Here is a 22,539-nt window from a genome sequence, read left to right on the forward strand (position 1 = left end):
AAAAGTGAAAAAGTCTCAGATACTTAGCCTGGAGATTTTCTTTTTCTTTTAATGGGAAGGAGGGGGAAGAGACATAACTGTCTACAAATACTGGGCAGCTGTAATATATGAGATGGACTCATATAATTCACAGGACAGCATCACAACCAGTGGGTAGGTGGAAGTTACAGGAGATCATATTTTGACTGAATTTTAAGAGCAACTTTCTAGTAATTCTACAATGTATCATTGTAAGTATGCACAGAGAGAATAGATGGCCTTCTTCCCAGCTTTCTAGTGTTCTTTCTCCACATTCTTTTGCTTTCCTTTCCCTTGATCCCATTCCCCCTTCCTTACAGGATCTTTATAACATTCCCCACCCCAACCTTGTCCAAAAGTATTTTTCTCCTCATTTCTCATTCTTCAGTTTCCAATCTCTTTTTCTCTTGGCCCTCCCCACTCCCTCTCCCATCACACTTAGCCCAATGGCTAGAACTGCCTCCCTGACTCGTACAAGCCTCATGGCTCAGAATGCCACTGAGATCTGGGCCAAGATTGCTGTGCATACTGATAGAGAGGGGAAGGAAAAACAAATCGATCCCTGCAACAAATCGATCCCTGCAGCAGGTGGAGGTACTACTGCGACTCTCCCATCAGGGTAGAGGGGGTCAGCAAAGTCTCCTGAAACTCAGGTCCTGAAAAAACCCACTTGTTAGTGGACAGTCACAGACAATGGTGATCCCAGTTCATTTAGAGATGCTTCATGAGCTGAAGGTATCCTGAATTCCCTTCTAGTTCCCCCTACGCACTTTCTTGATCTATGAGCTATGGCAGCCATCTTGCCATTTTTTCAATTTCAAAAACACCTTCTCATACTAAATGAAGCAGAGAACTCAGACAACTGGATAACTGCCTCAGCTCTCAACTCTGCATGTGTCTAATCAGCGTTGGATACATCTGACAGCAACCACAGTAGGCCTCAGAGTCTGGCTCTAGAACTTTCAACTCTCTCTACCCTTTACCCTTATTTCTAGGTTCCCCCCTTTTTAATCACTGGCTCATCTCATTTCCCCTATGCAGCCTCCTTGTTGCCTTCCTGGGCCTGTGATAGTTTACTCTCCCTTTATAGGTGCCAAGTGAAATGTGCCAAGGGATGGCAAGGAAGGCCAACTCTCTCCCCTCCCCTGAGGGCCCCACTACACTTCATACCATGAGCTGGGGAATGCTGGATGTTGGGGCTCTTGGGTACAGGCAGGCCACCAGGCATGGCAGTGATGATAGCTTGCTGATGTGGTGATGGGCCAGACCGATTCTCAGGCACACTCTTCTCCCCAGGCACCACCTCCTTCCAGTCATCTAGGGTACACTGCTGGGGCTGTTGAGGGAGAGTACAGAGAAATGGGTCTTCTCATGAATTGCCTTTACATTCTTGGACATTCCCCTGCTTCTATGGAGCTTGGGTGGCAGATAAAGACTTTTTCAGTGAGCCCAAACTTAGGGAGAGTCCCCCTTTTCTTTCTTGGAATACCCAAATGAGAACCTCAAACCTCAGCCTACCCAGAAACACATCCAAATGGGGGCTGTGGGATCATCTGAGCTGTGCCCTGCCCCCCCTTGTTCCCTGGACCTTGAGACCAGCTTACTCACCACTGGTGAAGCAGGTTGTAGTTGTAAGATGACAGCTGATGTGTGCTGGAACCTGCGTTGAGGGATATGGGACAGGCCCTCAGGATGTCCATTATGAGACCCAACATCTGGTGTGGGAGGATGACATTGCTGACTGCTGCCAGGCTTGTGCAGATTGGCAGTGGGGCACTGGAGTGGCAGAGTAGGTGTGACTGGGCCTAGTGGCATGGCATGGGTTTCTGAGCTGGGCTGTAGGGCCAGGCTTGGAGGGACCGAGGCAAGCTGGGGTTGGGACTGGGGTTGGAGCGCAGGCCGTGATTGCTGGGTCTGCTGCTGCTGTGGCTGTTGCTGCTGCTGCTGCTGGATCACAAACTGGGGCTGCAGGTGCTTTGATGGTGGCTGTGAGAGGAGCTGGTGTGGCTGTAGTTGAGCATAGGCTGGAGGGGGAAACACCCAGGTTAAGTAGCATGGCTTGACCTCATTTTCTGCTACATTCCTTATCACCACCTTCCTCCAACCATGCCCCTTCCCACACCCAAAGAAAGAAGGTCTCCCAAACTCAATGTCTCTTGCTTTCATCTTTCACCTAGATAGTCTGGTCATTGCCATGGCTCTCTTCTCTCTGTATCCTTGCTTTCTTCCTATGCTCAAACATTGGGCTCCTTGGGCTGCCCCTCAAAACTCATCTCCTCTGTGAAGCCATCTTTAACCATCTAGTTGTTCAGAGAAACACTAGGTTCTACAATATGCATGTTCTCTCTCTCCCCCATGCCCTTCACTCACTGGTCTCCGTGTCTACAATACCTGCTGCCTCCCAACCGTCCAAGCCCAGGCCCACACGTCTAGCTCTTACTCATCCTTCCGGCTCTGTACAGGCTAGACCTCCTTCAGGAAGAGCTAGTTTTACACAGCGGTCCTCAGACTGTGACATCAGGCTGACCAGGCCTGGACTACTAGCTCGTTTTCTTAAACACTGTGGGACCTTGGGCTAGCTACCTAACCTCTCTAGGCCTCAGCTTCCTCATCTAAAAATTCAAAGTCATAGTAGTTCCTACCCAGAAAGTTGCTGTAATGATGAAATAAGAAAAAGCTGTGAGCATAAAATTAGAGAAATTGACATGATGGATTAGATAGGAAACTTAGGGGGCAGTGAGTTGATGTTAATGGGGAGGAACAACTCAGAAAAGGAGGATAGGAATAATTGCACAACTTGAAGAGTGTAATCAATGTCACTGAATTGTACGTGTAGAAATTGTTGAATTGGTGTATGTCCTGCTGTGTCTATTCTCAACAACAAAATAAAATACAGAAAGAAAGCGACATGATGGGCATAGCACAGTGCCTGCAGCACTGCCATGCTCTATCATTTCTAGCTATAATTAAAATTAATTTAGTCTTGGTTTAGGTTCTTAAAATATCCTGGGCTTACCTGTATCGTGATAATGTTTATTGTGGTGTGTTTTAATTGTTTCTTATCTAACTTCCCTTTCAGATCAAGAACCCCTTGCAATCAGAACTAGCCAATATTTCCTCACTGAGAACTTAGCATAGTGCCTGACATTAGTAAATAAAGTAAATAAACATATTGTCTTGAACTGGAATTCATTTGCTGCCAGGTGTTACTAGCTTTCCCTTCTTCCATTATAACTAGGCTGACCCTTTGAGGTCAGAATTTTTATACTTTTGGTAATTCCTTCAGCCTCTAGGAGCCCTGGTGGCACAGTGGTTAAGAGCTTGGCTGTTAACCAAAAGGTCAGCAGTTCGAGACCACCTGTTGCTCCTTGGAAACTCTCTGTGGGCAGTTCTACTCTGTCCTATAGGATCACAATGAGTCGGAATCGACTCGACAGCAGTGGGTTTTCAGCATCTAGCTTCCTGCCTTGTATACAGTAGGGATTCAGAAAATTCAGTGCAGAGATCAATTGTCCCTATGCAAAGCATGGATATCCAGTGACATCCAGGCCAGCTTAGAATGAGAGCAGTTCAATTGAATCTGGCCTGCCTAAAATCTGCCCTCCACAGAGACTTCCACTACTGGAGAGCCATCAGAGAGAGGCTGGGCCATGCAAATGCAGAGGGCCACAGCTGGAAGTTCATGAATGGGGATTTACAATCAAAGGCTCAGAATCAACAAGACCAAAGGCAAATTCTGTGTCCCTGAGCTAACATTTTAAAAGGACCCTGTGACACTACAGGTGCAAAATAAACAGATTTCAAACTAAAAGAGGTAACTTCTTCCTTGAATGTTGCCTATTTACATGGAAGTCTTTAACTAGCCCATCACAGCCCAACACAGAGTTCAGAGAATTGCAATAGGAATGGGAAGGAAAGGACAGAAACAAGAGGCATTACAAAAACAAATAAGTAAATAAAACAGTACCTAGTGACTGTTGTAGTCAGAGAAAGAGGGAATATGGATGACCCCCAAGGTTTTTATGTGATGACAGTGAAAGACAGAACTGGAAAACTTGGACAGGTGTCTGGTTTAGGGGGAGGGATGTTGGTGCAGTGGTTACTTAATTGTGCTCACGTGGAACCTGTACATAGACCAAGAGGTAATCGCTGGATACTGTGCGGTATAAAATCAGGAAAGGTGTGTGTCAGGGTTGTATCCTTTCACCATACTTATTCAATCTGTATGTTGAGCAAATAAACTGAGAAGCTGGACTATATGAAGAAGAACACGGCATCAGGATTGGTGGACAGCTCATTAACAGCCTGCGATATGTAGATGACACAGCCTTGCTTGCGGAAAGTGAAGAGGACTTGAAGCACTTACTGATGAAGATAAAAGACTAAAGAATAAAGACATCAGCCTTCAGTATGCATTGCACTTCAACATAAAGAAAACAAAAATCTTTACAAGTGGACCAATAAGCAACATCATGATAAACAGGGAAAATGCTGAATTTGCCAAGGATTTCTCATTTTTCTTGGATCTACAGTCAATGCCCATGGGAACAGCAGTCAAGAAATTGCATCGGGCAAATCTGCTGCAAAAGACCTGTTTTAAAGTGTTAAAAAGCAAAGATGTCACTTTGAGGACTAAGGTGTGCCTGACCCAAGCCATGGTATTTTCAATCACCTCATATGCATGTGAAAGCTGGACGATGAAAAAGAACCAAAGAACTGATACCTTTGAATTATGGTGAAAAATACTGAATATACCATGGACTTCCAGAAGAACAAACAAATCTGTCTTGGAAGAAGTACAACCAGAATACTCCTTAGAAGCAAGGATGGTAAGACTTTGTCTCATGTACTTTGGACATGTTATCAGGAGGGATCAGTTCCTGGAGAAGGACATCATGCTTGGTAATGAAGAGAGTCAGGGAAAAAGAAGACCCTCAGTTAGATGGATTGACACAGTGGCTACAACAATGGGCTCGAGCATAGGAATGATTGTGAGAATGGTGCCATACCAAACAGTGTTTCATTCTGTTGTACATAGGGTCACTATGGGTCGGAACTGACTTGACAGCACCTTAACAACAACAACATGTTGGTGCAGTGATTAAGTGCTCAGCTACTAACCAAAAGGTCATTGTTTTGAACACACCAGCTGGGAGAAAGATGTGGTAATCTGCTTCTGTAAAGATTACAGCCTTGGAAACCCTATGGGGCAGTTCTACTCTGTCCTATAGGGTTGCTAAGAGTCAGAATTGACTCTACGGCAATGGGTTATGTAGGTTTGAGGTGATGATGGAACTGGCCAGCAGGCATTTGGGGATTAGAGACTGTCCCTGAGCCCAACCTCCAGCCTTGTTTTCTAATCCTACATTGAATAGGTCAAAATTTAACAACCAGGAAAGATGTTGCAAATGGAACTGTTAAGGAGACTGTTGAGAAGGCACCCGATAGGTACCGCAGATGCCACGCAGTGCTCTGCTATGTTTCAGCACTCAAACAGGTCTGCAGAATGCTGGGCAACATCACTGGAAACTCAACTCAAACTGTTAATACACAGTCATCCATTTACTGCCCCTGAAACACAGGTTTATTCCTGGGGCTGCCCCTCTGAAGTGGGAGCTGCAGATGGTCCAAGTCTAGGAAGCTAAGAGGATCAATGGCATGTCCTACCACTAGCTGGCTGTGTGGCCTGAGAAGGTCTTTTTCCTTCTCAGGGATGCCATTTTTTCATCTGTGAAATAAGAAGTTTGGGCTAGATGATCATTCAAGTCCCTTTCAGCTCTACAATTTGATAGGAGTGGCTACAATATGGGAATAGTGTAAAATTCAGGATTTACAAGGTAGGAAAGACAAGGTTAGAGAGGAAAAAGTTTCTAACTCTATGGAGTATAAGAGTATAGTTGGGGACAATACCCATTTGTTTAACAAAGGCTGGGAATGGAAACTGCAGCCCAAGCCCTTCTAGTTCCTGTGCTCGCCTCCTTAGCCCCCTCTGGGCCCCTGCTGTGCTGCTCATTGACAACTGAGAGCAGCTGCTTTAGGACAAATGAGGCTAATATACACCAAGACTGGAAATAAAGCAAATGAAAGTTTAGATAAATTCATAAATCAAAGACCCCAAGATATTGTGGGGGGAATGTACATCCTTACCTTTTGAGGTTAATAAAAAGCAAAAGCCATGATTTAACTCCAGCATTATCCTGGATCAAAAATACTTTTGAGTATTGCAATAACTGTTTAACTGGTCTCCCTGATTTCAGATTCTTCCCTCTATAATCCACCTGATTGAGAAATTGCAAATTAATCTTCCTAAAGCACAGCTCTGATCCCTGATTGGGTGCTCTCCTTTGTCTACAGATGTCTTACTGCATTCAAGGTCTCTCTACCACACAAACAAACCTTTTACTTTTTATTATTTCTTTGATTTAAGCAAATGTTACTGTTCACTACCTCCTGCACAGTTCATGCTTTTCCTCATACTGTCTAGAAAAAAACCAAAAATCCCATCTTACTCATCCTTAAAAGGCCAGCCCTGCCCTCCCCTTACTCTTCCCTTGCTCTGAGCTGCCACTGAGTTTTCTCTGCTTTGCACTGACCTCAGAGAAGGAGTATGTCATAGTAGTTAAGTGTGGGCTCTGGAGCCAGAATGTCTGGATTTGAGTCCTAGCTCTGCCACTTCCCAGCTGTGTGATGCCGGGCAGGTTGCTTGAGCCCTCTGTACCTCTGTGTAATACAATCTGTAAAATGGGGATAATGTTGCTACCTCTCTCAGTTATTTCAAGTAAATGACTTCTGTCCCTTAATAGGCAGAATTTATGTGATACATTTGTTTCCCCCAAAGGGCCTTGAACTTAGTAGATGCTCAGCACTGGTGAATGAGTGAATAAGTGAATGAATGAATGACAACATGGTGGGACTCCACTTTGTCTGTCTCATAAAACTTTCCTCTTCAGAGGCAGAACATGGGTGAGATGGGTATAACCTTGTAGACCATTTTGGTCTAATCAACATTCTGGATTACTGAAGATCCTGTATCTGTTCAGTCTCTGGAGAAGGACATCATGCTAGGCAGAGTACAGGGTCAGTGGAAAAGAGGAAGACCTTCAACGAGGTGGAATGACACAGTGGCTGCAACAATGGGCTCAAGCATAACAACAATTGTGAGGATGGCGCAGGGCCGGGCAGTGTTTCGTTCTGTTGTGCATAGGGTCGCTACGAGTCGGAACTGACTTAACGGCACCTAGCAACAACAACACATCTGTACAACCTTTGCTCACTGTCTCCCTGCACAAACCTTCAATCCAACCCAACTGATCTACTCATTTCTTCATAAAACTTCACGTCCCTTTGTGCCTTTTTGGCTTTAACTTCAGTGCTTCCATTTTCTGGAATGCTCTCCTGCTGCTTCAGGGATCTAAGGTTTCGGATCCAGGCTCAGTTCCTGCTTTCTCCCTGCTTGCCTTAACCCTCAATTATGGTTTTTTCCTCAGATTTTCCGCGTGCTTTTTTTTTGTTTGTTTGTTTCACTCATTTGGCATATAACATGTGCTCTCTTACATGCATGTTTCATTGATTCGTAAAAATTGATTCTTCTTTTTCCCTCACATTTAACATCTTTTGAATTGGGCTATATCTTACAGTTGATGTCAGTTTAATTGGCAGTTTTTCTTTCTTAGAATTAATAATGGTATGTTTTACAACTGATGGCATCTTAGCTTAAATGAAATGGGAATGCTTTTATTCTTTTGTGTGTATATATCCTATCCTTTCAACTAGACTATATGCTTCTTGAGTCAAGGATGTGTCTTATATATATATATTTTTATAATTTCTTTCTTTTTAATTGAAAAGACATGCTTTAGTTTAACTAGAAGGTTTTTATGTTTCTTTTATCTTCCACATCGTCCAGTATAATCCTTTATATGTTTATAGATGCTCAGCAAATGTCTGCTGCTGATCATAGTAAGATAAATTAATTCGTCTTCCTTTCCCATAGCCTCTCAGCTCAGTCTCAGGGGAGGGGAAGGGTCGGAGGGCACTGCCCATTGCAGGAATTATACCAGAGGGGGACCATGTCCCTCATTCCTATAGATAAAATAGGATAGGGCATATCCGTATATGAAATATGAATGCACAGAAAGATCTCTGGACCTTTCTTCTTATTTCTTCTTAAAGTCTAGTACCTTTATTTACCCTTTCAGATTATACAGCTCCCCCTCCCCCCATAAACCCAACTGCTGGAAAGTTCCTTGCTCGTAGGAAACACAAGGGGTTGATCCCATGATACCTCAACTGAAGTTCTAGAAAGTCTCATCTGCCCTTTATGTTACAGAGCAGGAGTGGGGCAGGCCCAGGCCCTCTTGCAAATGAGGGCCTAGCTAAAAGAAACACAATGGGTTGGTTCTATGACACCAGGCTGAGGGTTAGAAGGAGTTTAAGAGGCTCCAGGCAAGACTCATCTTTCCAGTCAGTGCTCTGACCTTGAATTGCCTCCTCAGATCTTGAAGAGGCCAATTCACTGCTTTCAAATCAGTTGTTTGTTAGCAACAAGTAAATTAACTTCTCTGGGTGGCAGGACTGACTGCATGGGTGATGACAGGCATGCCCCCCTTCACTGTGTCCACTACCAGAACTTATAAATAATAAGTTGATCTCAAAATTTCATATGATCTCAAGACCACAGCCTTCAGTATGGATTGCACCTCAACATAAAACAAAAATCCTCACAACTGGATTAGTAAGCAACATCATGATGAATGGAGAAAAGACTGAAGTTGTCAAGGATTTCATTTTACTTGGATCCATATTCAACACCCATGGAAGCAGCAGCCTAGAAATCAAACGACACATTCATTGCATTGAGCAAATCTACTGCAAAAGACCTCTTTACAGTGTTAGAAAGTAAAGATGTCACCTTGAGGACTAAGGTGCCCCTGACCCAAGCCATGGTGTTTTCAATCACCTTCTATGCATGTGAAAGCTGGATGATGAATAAGGAAGACTGAAGAAGAACTGATGCCTTTGAATTGTGGTGTCGGTGAAAAATATTGAATATACTATGGACTGCCAAAAGAATGAACAAATCTGTCTTGGAAGAAGTACAACCAGAATGCTCCTTAGAAGTGAGGATGGTGAGGCTACATCTCACATGCTTTGGACATGTTATCAGGAGGGACCAGTCCCTGGAGAAGGACATCATGCTTGGTAAAGTGAGGGGTCAGAGAAAAAGAGGAAGACCCTCAAAGAGATGGATTGACACAGTGTCTGCAGCAATGGGCTTGAGCATAACGATAATCGTAAGGCTGGCGCAGGACCAGGCAGAGTTTCGTTCTGTTGTACATAGGGTTGCTATGAGTCAGAATTGACTCGATGTTACCTAACAAGACTTCAGTTACAAAGGAAATAAATCATTTTCCCAGAAACACTGGGACTCTTGCCCTAAAGTGTATGGGAACTGCAAGCATCCCAGTTGCAGGTTGCAAACCTCCTTATCCATTTATTTTCCTAGGAGTCCATTATAATTGGCTAGAGTTTAGAGTTAACCTGGCTTGTGGGAGGCTAGAGGGTATCTATGGGAGAGGAAAGGCATAATGTTTTACTAACTACTACTCTTAGAGGTTCAGGAAGTTAAGTGAAGATATGCTTTCAACCATTCATTCATGCAACAAACATTTACTAAGCATCTACTACAGACCCAGGAGCCCAGATGGCATAGTGGGTTAAGCACTTGGCTGCCAACAGAAAGGTCCATGGTTCAAACTCACCAGCTGCTCTGTGGGAGAAAGATGGGGTAGTCTGCTTCCATAAAGATTACAACCTTGGAAACCCTATTGGGCAGTTCTAATGTCCTATAGTGTAGTGATGAGTCAGAATTGACCCAATGGCAATGAGTATTTTTGGTTACTACAGACCAAGTAGTATGTTTGGTGCTGGCTAAAATATGGTCCCTACCCTGGAAGAGATTATAGTCTACTACAAGAGACAGGTGGTAAACAGATCCTTTCAGCATAATTTGGTAAATGTTACAATAGAAGATAAGCACAGAATATCACAAGGACATAGAAAAGGGGATTCGGCTTGGCAAAGATGACCAAAGGAATAGCACATGGGAAGACTGAGAGGCCTAAAACAGCACGGCACATTCAGGAAACTATCTGGCTATGGAAGAGAAGCCAGGACAGGAGGCAAATTTAGGTTGGGTCTAAACTATGCCAGTACTCTCAAGAGGTTGCTCATCTCCAAAAACGTCTCATGTGATCAGGCCTCGGGGAGTAACTGAGTTTGAAGTTGATTCTAGAGGTCAGAGCCCAACATACAAGTAAACTGACATGGAAGCCCTTTTAGAAAAACCTAAATTTTGGGGTTTTTAATAGTCACATTAATTTTCTGTGTTGTATTCCCACCCGTTTAGGGTTAGGAGGCGTTTGAGCTAGGTGATAGAAACAGGGTTGCCAACCACAGGGGCACTCTATGGAGGCCTATGTTGGCCTTAATGTCTTTAGAGCTGCTCTGCAAAAGTGCAAAAGTACCAAATGCCCTCTGTGTGCAGGATTCCTTTCCAAGCAGCTTGAAGCATTAAAAAAGAAACCGGCATCTGCATTTCTGCCCCTTCCTCTCCCTGTGGCAGAGCGATGGCAGCACAGCATAAGTGGCTGAAGTCAGACAGATGTGTGCTTCAATCTTGACTTTGCCACCTACACAGGCTATGCAGTCTTAAGGCCAACTGCTTAACCTCTTTGAATCTTGACCTCTCCTTCTGTAATTAACGATATATTGGGAGAAGCCCTGGTGGTGCAGTGGTTAAGAGCTCGGATGCTAACCAAAAGGTCAGCAGTTCAAATCCATGAGCTGCTCCTTGGAAACCCTATGGGGCAGTTCTACTCTGTACTATAGGGTCACTGAGTTGGCAATGAGTTTTTGGTTTTTAGAGTATAGGGTAGTTGTTAGTATCTATGTTTAAACCACACATAGGTTCACTGCCTTTACGTGATGCCTGGCACATAGCAGGTACTCAATAAATGGTAGCTATTTTTAAAAATAAAGTCTCTGGGTGGTGCACACAGTTAACATGCTTGGCTGCTAACCAAAATGTTGGAGGTTTGAAACCAGTCAGAGGCACCTTGGAAGAAAGGCCTGGTGACCTACTATTGAAAAATCAGCCATTGAAAACACTATAGAACACAGTTCTATTTTGACACACGTGGGGTCGCCATGAGTTGGAATTAACTTGACAGCAACTGGTGGTGGTATTCTTAAAATACTCTCTAAGAAGAAGAAGAAAGTAGGAGACCTCACACTTCCCAACTTCAAAACATATTACACACCTACCGTAATGAAAATAGCCTGGTATGGGTTTAATGACACACACACACAGACCAATGGAATAAAATAAAAAATACAGAAATAAATCCAAACATCTATAGTCAATTGATTTTCAACAAGGGCGCCAAATTCATTCAATGGAGGAAGGAATAGTCTCTTCGATAAATGCTGTGGGAAAAACTTGATTTTCACATGCAGAAAAATGAAATAAGACCCATACCTCTTACCATACAAAAATTAATTCAAAATGGATCAAGGACCTTGATGTTAAATCTAAAACCATAAAGTTCTTGGAAGAAAATATAGGAGCAAAGCTTTGTAACCTAATTTTTTTCAGTGATAGATTATCAAACACAACAATGACTGCATGAGAAACGGAAAACAAAACAGATAACTGGTCCCTCATAAAAGTTAAATATTTATGTTCATTAAAAGCATTTGTTTAAAGAGTGAAGAGACAACATACATACACTGGGAAAAAATCTTTGGGAATGATATAACTGATAAGGGTCTAATATCTAAAATATAGAGAAAACTTGTACAACTTAACAGCAAAAAGACAACCCAATCAAAAACTGGACAAAGGACATGAACAGGCACTTTACCAAAGAGGATATTCAAGTGGCCAACAGACACATGAAAAGATGCTCAGTGTCATTAGCCATCACAGAAATGCAAATCAAAACCACGATGAGATACCATTTCACTCCCACTAGGATGACTAAGATAAAAACAACAACAACAAAACACACACACATATAAAACAGAAAATGACAAATGTTAGAAGGTATGTGGAAAAATTGGAACACTTATGCATTGCTGGTAGGAATGCAAAATGATAGAGTCATTGTGGAAAACAGTCTGGTGGTTCCTCAACAAACTAGAGGTAGAGCTTCCATATTACCTGCAATTCCATTCCTAGGTATATACCCTAGGGATCTACTAGAAATGACACAGAAAGACATATGCACACCTATGTTCACTGCAGCGTTATTCACAATAGCAAAAAGATGGAAACAACCTATGCGCTGTATGTGGATGAATGGGTAAGTAAAATGTGGTACATACATTCAATGGGTACCACTCAGCAATTAAGAGAAATGAGTTCCCGAAACATTTTGGAACATAGGTGAACCTGGAGGACATTATGTTGAGCAAAGTAAGTCAATCAGAAAAACAAACAAATATTCTATGTTCACACTTTTATGAAATGACATGAACAGGTAAGTATACAGAAACTAATGTTCATTACTGGTTACCAGGGATGGGGGTTGGGGAGAAGAGGGAAACTCACTCTCTAGATAGACACTTGTTATTTTAGGTGATGGGAAAGTTAACACCGAATGAGGGTGAAGTATACACAGCTTGATAAAGGTAAATGATGTTACTAAAATGTACATAGGAAAAAAGGATCTGTTGGTAACTGCTGTGGCATATATAATTTTGAAACAATAGTAACAACCAAGAAATATATGTGTGGGTATATATGTATGTATGTAGGCATATATGTTTATAGGTATGTGTATGTGAGTATATATATAGGTAATGCATGCGTATATGTCCATGCATGTATGTGACTGTGTGCATATATATCCATACATAATAAAGTGCATAGGGGGCACAGTTGTGCATACTTCTTAGACATAACCAAACACCTCGTGGGATTAGTTTCCTGGGTTTGAAGAATTAGGTCCAGAGTCTTGTGGGGCATCTTGGTAAATTGGCATAATATAGTTCGTAAAGTTATGTTCTACATCCTAGTTTGATGAGTAGTGTCTGGGGTCTTAAAAGCTTACGAGTGGCCATCTGAGATACAACTTTTGGTCTCTACTCATCTAGAACAAAAAGGAAAGAAGGAATCCAAAGTCTCAGAGAAGAGACTAGTCTACAGGACAGTCTACATGAGCTATTGCCTCATCTACCCTGAGACCAGAAGAAGTAGATGGTGCCCAGCCATACTACTGACCATTCTAATCAGGGCAACAGTAGTTAGACCCTGACAGAATGGGAGAAAAATGTGGAAAAAAGCCTCAAATTCCTTAAAAAAAAAAAAAAAGCCTCTAAAAACCAGGCTTACTGGACTGCTTGAGGACTCCCCAAGACTATTGCCCTGAGATACTCTTTAAATCCTTGAACTGAAACTAAATCCTGAGGCTACCTTGTAGCTAAATGACGGACTGGCCCATAAAATAATGAGTATCACTCGAAGGACTGTGCTCCTTTAAAAAATCACCTATATGAGTTATACTGTCAAATGAAGAGCATACAGTACTGATAGTTAGAATAATGTAATTAGTGACATGCTGTGGTTAGATTATTTTCAAAATTGTACCTGGCACAAGGTAAAGACTACATGATTTGTATCAAAAATAAAGTACAAAAGACTTGTATTTAGGGCTTATACATTATAGCATTTTTTTCTATCCATGAAAATTTTCAGTTATATCTTAAATTATATTCTCTGATTATAGCTACCAACTAAATATATTATTTTATTTACTAAAAAAAAAAAAAAATTACCTATATGAGACCAAATGGTCACCAGTTGCTTTAAAACAAAGATGAGAATGTAAGGAGGCAAGGAAACTAGATTAATGGAAATGGGACAACCAGAATGGAAATAATGAGAATGTTCATGCCTTGTGAAGAATGTAATCCATGTCACTGAACAATTTGTGCACAAATTGTTGAATGGGAACCTAAAGTGCTGTGTAAACCTTCACCAAAAACACAATAAAATATTAAAAAAAAAATCTGAACATCTCAAAGCACTTTTATAATTTGAATCCCATTTATTCCTGACAATAAGCCTATGAGGCAATCAGGCAGTGTTCCTATTTTATAAACAAGAACTGAGAGTAGTTTCCAGGGGACTTCCACAATGCAGTAATTAAGGGGAAATCAACCTCACTTGACAGATGAGGCATGATGCTTTGTACAGTAAAACCTGCGAAAGCCAGAAGCTGTGTAAGGTGGAAACTTGTCAGAAAAGGAAAACTCAAATATTTTCCACTAACAGACTGCTATAGGAAAGTGGTAAGACTGCACCCTGTCAAACATGGAAAACTTGAAAGATCTGGAAAAAGAAGCCGGTCCTGTTGAGTTTCGGCTCCCACAGGTATTGCTGTACAAGTAGCCCCCGATTTATGATGTATTCGTTACGACGAACTATACTTATGACTGTAGGGCTTTTTTTTTTTTTTTTTTGGTACATCTTATCATTAGTAATATGTATTGCATACAATGTTGCAATATGTAATTTGCTGATGTTATTCTCAGATGTTCACTCATAGATGTTCAATTTTATGATTTTCTGTTCAAAACAGTGCCATAGCAGGCTATGGCCTGGTCTACAATGAAGTTGGTGTCAGTGTTGGGTGTCATAAAGGGTAGAAAATTGGGCAATGTTCAGCTCAACAACGTATGACAATTGAATCGAGCATGCGCCCAACAACCATTAGGTTCCTGACTTCATCGTTATGACACTGATACCAACTTCATTGTAGACCAGGCCTATCGCATACTCTTACTTGGCATTTCCTACCATAAGAAGCATCGGTTGTTAATTTGAAACGGTGTTCAACTTACGTCAGAACCAACTAAGGACAGAGTTGTCAGAACGGAACCCTGTCATAAGTCAGGGACTACTTGTATGTAACAGATGCTCAAAAAATGCTGATGGATGAATGAATAACACAAGTCAGCAAACACAAATTAATACTGAAAGTTTAGGAGTGTTAGTTGGAGGTGGCTGAGAGCTTTGGAGGTAATCTTAGAGGGATGGACAACAAAAAGAAAGTGTAATGCCAGAAGGTGGAAAGGTAAAGGTATATGACAGATAGGTCAAGTAAGTCACAAAAGGGTGGGAGTAGGGGAGAAGATACAAGAGCATATTCGCTTGGCTGAAGCAGGTCTGTGTGCAGAAGCAATGAGAAAGTACAGTGGTTCAGTGGGCAGTTTGGGGAGGGTCTGGCAGAGGCCTCATCAGGGTCAGTCTATTAGAAGCCACTAATATGCTATTTATTGAGTCCCTACAATAGACTAAGGAGCCCTGGTAGCACAGTGCTTAAAGCACTCGGCTGCTTACCAAAAGGCTGGCAGTTTGAACCCACCAACCGCTCCATGGGAGAAAGATGTGGCTGTCTGCTTCCATAAAGATTTACAGCCTTGGAAACCCTATGGGGCAGTCTAGTCTGTCCTATAGGGTCTCTATGAGTTGGAATCGACTCTTCAGCAGTGGGTGTGGTTTTAGTACTATAGACTAGGCATTCCAATTGATAAGGCAGAAAATGAAGACATAGCAAAGGTTTCTAAATAAGAAAGAAATAATACACTCTCTGAGGAAGAGGATTCTAACAGCTGTGAGTAGGATGTCCTAGTGCTTGGTTAAGCCTCTTACATACAGTCAGCAGGCCTTGAGCAAAGGCAGGAAGCCAATACAGAGGAAGTATAATCAGAACCCGGTGATAAGCTGGGGGATGACGGAGGGCAGGAATCAGGAAGGAAAGGGAACTAGCATCTGTCATAAGCCTACCCTGTGCTGATCACTTTTGAAAGCCATCTCATTTTCACAGCCTGCGGTAAATAGAATCATTTCTGTTGTACAGATGAGGAAATTGAGGTTTATAGAGATTAAGCAACTAATCATGGTCCCAGAGCTAACAAGTAATGCAACTGGGATTTGAAATCAGGTCTAACTCTGAAGCCCACACTGCCTCCCTGGTGAAGGAAAGGGAGGTCGGAATAACTCGGAGAACGTGAGGCTGGGGTACAGGGAAACCTCATGGCTGTGGACAGTGGTCAGGAAACTGGGAAGGGGAGCTTTCTGTAGAGGAAGTGTTCAGGGTCTTGTTTTGTTTAAGAATCGTGCTCCAAATCTAAAAACTCTGTGTGCAGGTGGGGTGATATCCAAGTAGGAATATCCTATAGACAGCTGGAATTCTATGGGGAGAGGGGATGAAGACAGGGATGGAAGCTTAATTAGAAGTCACCTGCAGACAGGTGGTAGGCATCTGAAATGTGTGAACAGATGAGCTCCTCTAGGGATTAAGTATTGGAGTAAAAAACAAGTGGGCACAGGACTGTCCTTCGGGAGCCCCAGAGGTAATGGTGGTGGACCACAGGAAATGGAAAAAGAGGAACAGGTCCCTCCCACACACACAGATGGTCACAAGCACACATGGCCACTCTCGGCTTAGGTGCTTCCCAGTGCTAGCTGAGATAATCCTCTTTCTGTTCCAGTCTTGAAACATACTCCTTTTTCAAGGCACAACTGAAACTTCTGCAATCCCAATTAAAATGTAAGCTGTCATTCATCTCTGTATCTCTCGTAGTGCTTGGCACAGTGTTTGGCACATAATAGGGGCTTGCTGAATATATGGCGAGTTGAACTGAACAATTAAGGAGACAGAGAAGAACTATTTGGGACAGCCAGTTAATTATTCTTTCCGAGCCTTAGCTTCCTTACTTGTGAAATGGAATAATAATTGTTAGGATTAAATGAGATATGCAGGAAAACATGCTGCACAGTACCTGGGACAGGGCTATTAACTAAATGGTAATTATTACTAGCTGGCAGCAGCCAGGGACAATGTAAGAGAAGTTCAAGGTGAAGAATTCCCTTAGCGCTATGTATCCCTCTTCTCTTTCTTTCTGTCTCTCTCAGGGTGAGGGATGTTAATTAAGCAAAGTACAAAACTCCTCCACTGATGACCTGTATCCTCTAGATTTTTTCTTTTTCCTAATAAAAGGGGCCAATTCTTAGTAAGCTAAATTTGGTCCTATCATGGCTGGTTGAAATGACCTTCATGGTTGGCTCTGCGATTTTAACATCAAAATTATGGAAAGCTGTTAGACAACAGACCCACCTGTATGTTTTTGTTGTTATTGGATTCTCTAGGTAAAAGTGTGTCTACGCCCAGTTTGGGAGGGCACTGTGGTGCCCAAGAATCCTGGGATCAGCAATCACCAAATTGTTCAGCCTATCACATAGATATCACTACTCCCTGATAGAAAATCACCTTTGATAAAACAAAGCAGCTATGTAGCAGGGCTTCTTCCCAACAGAGAATCATCAGCTGAGATTGGAGGCGGAATGAGGAGGCAAAACAAAGACTTGGCATCTGGAGGCTGCATTTGTGAGTAAACGGCCCAGGATTTTTCAATGACCGGACAGTTTCCTTTTATCACAGCATCTCCCTCCCAGTCAGCAACTTTCTCCTCACCTTTGGGCCTGAAAGTGCACTCAAGAGGACTCCCAGAACCCAGCCTCCTATCTGTGGCGCAGCTCCCTTGGGGCTCGGCTTCCCTGAAGGGGACCCGTGGGACACTCACTGCCTGCCCCTCTTCTGCCCTCCGTGGTTCAGTCCTCATATCACTGAGGAGGGCAAAGCCAGACCTTTTGCCTTCCCCTCCAAAGCCCAACCTCTTAGGCTCTGCTCTCCGCCCCTTACTCCCCTCCCCCATCATGCCCCCATCGCTTTTCAGGGCATAAGGGACCTTTTCTATTTGCAAGGCCTAAAGAAGCCTGTTGCCAAGGTGACAGGAGCAGGAACAGCAGGGAGCTTGCCATGGGGGAGGGGCTTTGCCCCCAAACAGCTGTCAGTGGGAGCAGCCCCAGCTGGGACTAGAAGGTTTGCCTGCTCTGGAGGAAACAGCCCTCAGGAGAACACATTCCTCCCTGCTATACTCCCCCTACCTCACCCCCACCCCCACCACAAGTCTCCACTGGTTACCTTCCCTGGGGGCAGCCAATCAGCCAGCTCAAAAAAATGCACCAATAAACAAAAAATGTGCATGCGCTCTATCTCTCTCACACCCCCCACCCCCCCAACCCCCCCCCCCACGCTTTTTTTTCCAGCTCCCTGTCTCTCAGTTCATTCACAGTGGGTTGGCTGGATAGGAGGCCCGATGTTACCTCTGCTGAGGAACTAAGGAGCCCAGGACAGGTGCTGCTCCAGGCTGCTTCTCATCAGGTCACAAGGATTATTTCAGCCCTTTTTTGTTCCAGAGGCCTGAGAGGATCTGCCACCTGCAAAACCTCCCCCAGCTGCCTTCTATTTGGGAGGTGGGGGCAGGGGAGTGGAATCAGGGTTTACAGAGAGGAAGGGGGTGGGAGAGGAAAGGAAGAATAGGAGGGGACTGTGGGAAGCAGGAACAATGCAAAGCCCACTGATCTGTGTCTCAGGAGAGAGGGTCTTTGTGGTACTGCAGCTCACAGCTGCTCCACAGAAAGTCCTGAGAGCCACTGGTCTCTATATACTGTGTTACAGCCATTGACAGTTAGCCCCAGGCCACACCTAGGCCTCTGGACCTCAGGCCTGTAACTCATTGACTTTCACCTTTACAAGGCTTAAGAGAAAAGAGTTCTCCACCTCTGCTAACCCCAGAGCAATCTTAGAACCCCAGGCTCTTTGAGCTTTGGATCAGGAACAAGAAAGACCTAGGAAGCCCCAAATTACTCTAAGGACTGAGAACAGCAGTATGGCTCGATAATTAAGAACACAGGATTTGACTCAGACAGACATGGGCTCGAATCCCAGCTCTGCCACTTACTACTTATGTGACCTTGAGTGAACACATACATAGTAAGTTCTTGGTTAACCTCTCCGAGCTTCAGTTTTCTCATCTGTAAAATGGATAACACCCACCGTACGGGGTTCTTGTGAAGACTGAAAGAGGTAGTGTGCACTAAAATGTCTAGCATATTATCTAGTACACAATATACATTCCATAAGTGCTTGTCCCCTTTCTGTCCAGTTTTCTTGACACCTCAGAGTTGCCTAGCAGCCTTAGGAAGAACCTGAGAACTAGTCTTTCTCTCGAAGGGTCTTTAGAATTTTGGAGGCTGGTTTAGATTGAGAGAGAGGTTACATTTCAGACTGGGCATAAGACAGAGGTTCCCAGGCTGCAGAAAATTCCACTGCCTCAAGCAGCTTGCTTGACACGCCCCATATCTTTATATTAACATCCTGGTTCCCCTTTCCTTAACTGTTGCCCAGAACTAGGTAAAACCGGCTAAAACTGCTTTAGGTGTCATATTGACACTCTGGGTAACCTTGTAGCTCATTAAGTACCTCATACATAGTAACTTCCCCACCCTTTGGGTGGAGATGGGCCACCATTTTTGAACATGCGATGTACCAAGCTATATGTTACCCTTACTGCACCTGTGTAACATAATTAAAAATGTTGCTGATGTAATTTACCTGATCTCCTTGCTTGTAAGCTCTATAAAAGCAACCTTCCTAAACCCTATCCTCAAGCAGTCTTGGAGGCACCAAAACAGCCCCGACTATTCCTTTCCTTGCACTATGAAATAAAGCTGCCTTTCTGATCTCACACCTCGGCTTCTTGTTTGTTGGCTGTGATGAGTAGCTCCAAGCAGGACCTGGAGTTTCTGGCAACGGGCAGGACTGGGGTTCTCAGTAAGTCTTCAGGCCCTGAAGTTGTTCTACGGTTTGTGGGTTGAATGAGAAGGTTGAAGAAATGCTGATTTGAGATCCTAGCTCTAGTCCAAGCTGCCATCCTTTTAAGTTCCCTAGTCTTTACCCTTCTGAACCTCAGTTTCTTTTTCCATAAAAGGAAGAGGCTGGACTAATCTCTGGAAAAAGTGATGCCGGACACAGACTAACAGGCACCTAGAGTCACAGGGCCGTGAGGCCTCCTCGCAGGGAGCTGCTCTCCTCAGCTCAGTGGTGACTACTGACCCTTTGTCCCTGGGTGAGTTCTGAAGCCTCAAAAAGGTGAATAAAGGACTTTAACTCAGTTTCTTTCCAACTCACTGCCATAATGTTCTCTACTTGTGCTTTTATCTGTCTATCTGGAATATCTTCCTGCATTTTGTCTGCTGCGTAAACTACTCATGCTAAAGACTCATGTGCCATTTCCTCTGTGTGACACCATCCCCAATCTATCCTGCCAGGCACTGAGTTGACAAGCTATGCCCACACTGTACCTCATACTTTACTTTGATAATAGAACATATGGAATTGAGTGGATTTGTTCATGAATCTGGCTCCCTCCTGTTGACTACATACTCCTCTACGTAAGAAAGCATGCTTGGGCCGTCTTGGTCAACCTAGTAACAGGCATATAGTAGGTTCTCAAAAAAAAAAAAAATGTGGGTTAGAGTGGATGGTATAAATTGTCAGAATGAAGACAGAGGGTTAGTAGTTATCAGGGATCACACACCACGGTGGTGATTCTTTCTTCAACGCAAAGCCATGTGGTCCAACATTATATTTGTTTCTGTAGTACAACAGCTTGTTCTTGTTCCCTAGACTGATAAGTCTGGCTTCTGGGGTTCTTGGTAGATTTTCTTATTAAAGATTGCCTATAACAGGCAGTGTGGGGAGAATTTTAGCAGGCAGGGAAAGGAGTCTAGCCCCAGGGAATACTGATTCATCGTCTTCACAGAACTTGCCTCATAAGTTATCTGCTATATATATATACATATTTTTTTAATCTGCTAGATTTATTCTCAAGGGTCATCTCCACTACTAAGCCTTTCTTGGCTCTGCTCCCCAAGGCTACAGATAGCCCCTCTATGCTTGTAGGGTACTCAGAGCTTACATATATTATAGCATTTATCACACTATATTGTATTGTACTTGTCTGTCTCCTCCATTAGACTAAGCCCTCCTTGGAGGGCAGGGCCCAGGTCTTATTTACCTTTGCACACCCAGAACTGGCAATGTGTTTGGTAAACATTAGTAACAAATGCCTGTTGAATGATGAGACGATAAACCGCCCACTTCCCCATCTCGCTGTGTGGTTCTTACATGCTTCTGGCTAGGCCCTGTCCTCTTCCCTGACTCTTTGAGAATTTCAAAACAGTCTGACTGCCAACCTCTATTCACTCAAGGTTAAGAGCTATCATTGTGTACTCCAAGATTCATCATTGCACTCACTGTGAAGAAGGACTAATTTATTCCACTTACACGGTTTCCTTCTTTCAGGCTAGAAGTATGAAATAGAATCAGGAGCTGATAAATATCTCAAGATGGGGAGAAGGGAGAGAGAGACATGTGGCTGGTGACTTAGCATGTCCATGAGAAAAAGGAAAGCTTGAATGTTTCCTCCCAACCCCATAGTCCTCCTGAGTTTTCTGGGATAGGAGTCCTCCTTCCTGGAGCCCTTACCTGGTGGAATGAGGGGGTGGGAAGCCACAGCAGGCACCATCCGGCTGAGCCCAGCCCGGCCCTCTGTGCTCCCTGGCACACTGTTGTTGCTATCTCCTTTCTTGAGTGGCTCCACCACACTGTCCGTTACGCCAGGCTTGGCACCTGCAGGGGAACCCTGAGCGGAATTTCTGCCCTGTGATGGGGTAGGCAGAGGCTGGCTACCACCTGGTGTGGGTTTCAGGGCCAAGCTGGGCAGGACAGGCTGAGTGGGGGTGGGGCCCGAGGCTCCTGCAGCTGGTGTCTGCTGTGTTCGGAGGGTCAAGTTCTGTACCTGGAAGAGAGGGTTCTATGAAAGTCCAGAGAATGTGCATAGAAGCAATGCCAACACACAACTAAGACAAAGAAGGAGTTAGGAGTGCATCCAGGAGTGGCTGAACAGATAAAATAAATAGTGGGTTGTAAAATCTGAAAGAGGGAGAGAACAAGTTAGGGGCTGAAAGAAGAACAGGGGTAGGTGGAAATTCTAAAGTAGGCCATAAAAATTGCTAGTGATTGGACTGATCAGCAGAAGAATTTGAATTCTGAGAAGGGATTACTGCCCAGATTGGGGCTGGCCAGGTAAGGAGGCCAGGCTTTTTCTCCCTTTTATTGTCCCCCATCTCCCCCCAGTTATCAGGATCAGATACATACTACTCAGAAATAACTCCCAGATACGGTGAGGCCTGGTGCTTCCCACGCTGGAAAAGGCCGGAGGAAAAGAGGAAGTTAACTGACCAGCAAGGCAATCTAGACTTGTCCTCAGACTAAGGTTAAGAGCGGCCTTTCCAACACAGAGCAGTGTGCTTATTCAACCTGGTCCCTGGTGCCCTCTGCTGGACACATGGAGGTTGTGCTAGATTTGAATCACAAATCTGATAATCTTGCCACCAAAGACCCTCCACTCCTAGCCCCCAAACTGTAGATGGCGGAGACCGCTGTGGGAGGGTGTTCCTCTCCCCTGCTGCCTATAGAATCTTTACAGCCCTAGTAATGTGTATGTGCTCCGAGTAGAACATAGGACCCCAGGACTCATCTTTAC

General features: G+C 43.7%; 1 protein-coding gene across 3 annotated transcripts in view; it reads right to left on the reverse strand.

The window, feature by feature from the left end:
• The window catches only part of PHC2 (polyhomeotic homolog 2), a 58,000-nt gene that overhangs the window by 28,064 nt on the left and 7,397 nt on the right, over positions 1–22,539 (reverse strand). For all 3 annotated transcript variants that reach the window (XM_049878681.1, XM_049878682.1, XM_049878683.1), the window contains 3 exons: positions 21,480–21,792; positions 1,627–2,042; positions 1,189–1,354 (listed from right to left, as the gene is read on the reverse strand). In XM_049878681.1, coding sequence (XP_049734638.1) covers positions 1,189–1,354; positions 1,627–2,042; positions 21,480–21,792 — 895 coding nt within the window. The remainder of the gene's footprint in view (positions 1–1,188; positions 1,355–1,626; positions 2,043–21,479; positions 21,793–22,539) is intronic.

Source organism: Elephas maximus, chromosome 3, assembly GCF_024166365.1.
Source record: "Elephas maximus indicus isolate mEleMax1 chromosome 3, mEleMax1 primary haplotype, whole genome shotgun sequence".
In the NCBI taxonomy this organism is placed as follows: domain Eukaryota; kingdom Metazoa; phylum Chordata; class Mammalia; order Proboscidea; family Elephantidae; genus Elephas; species Elephas maximus.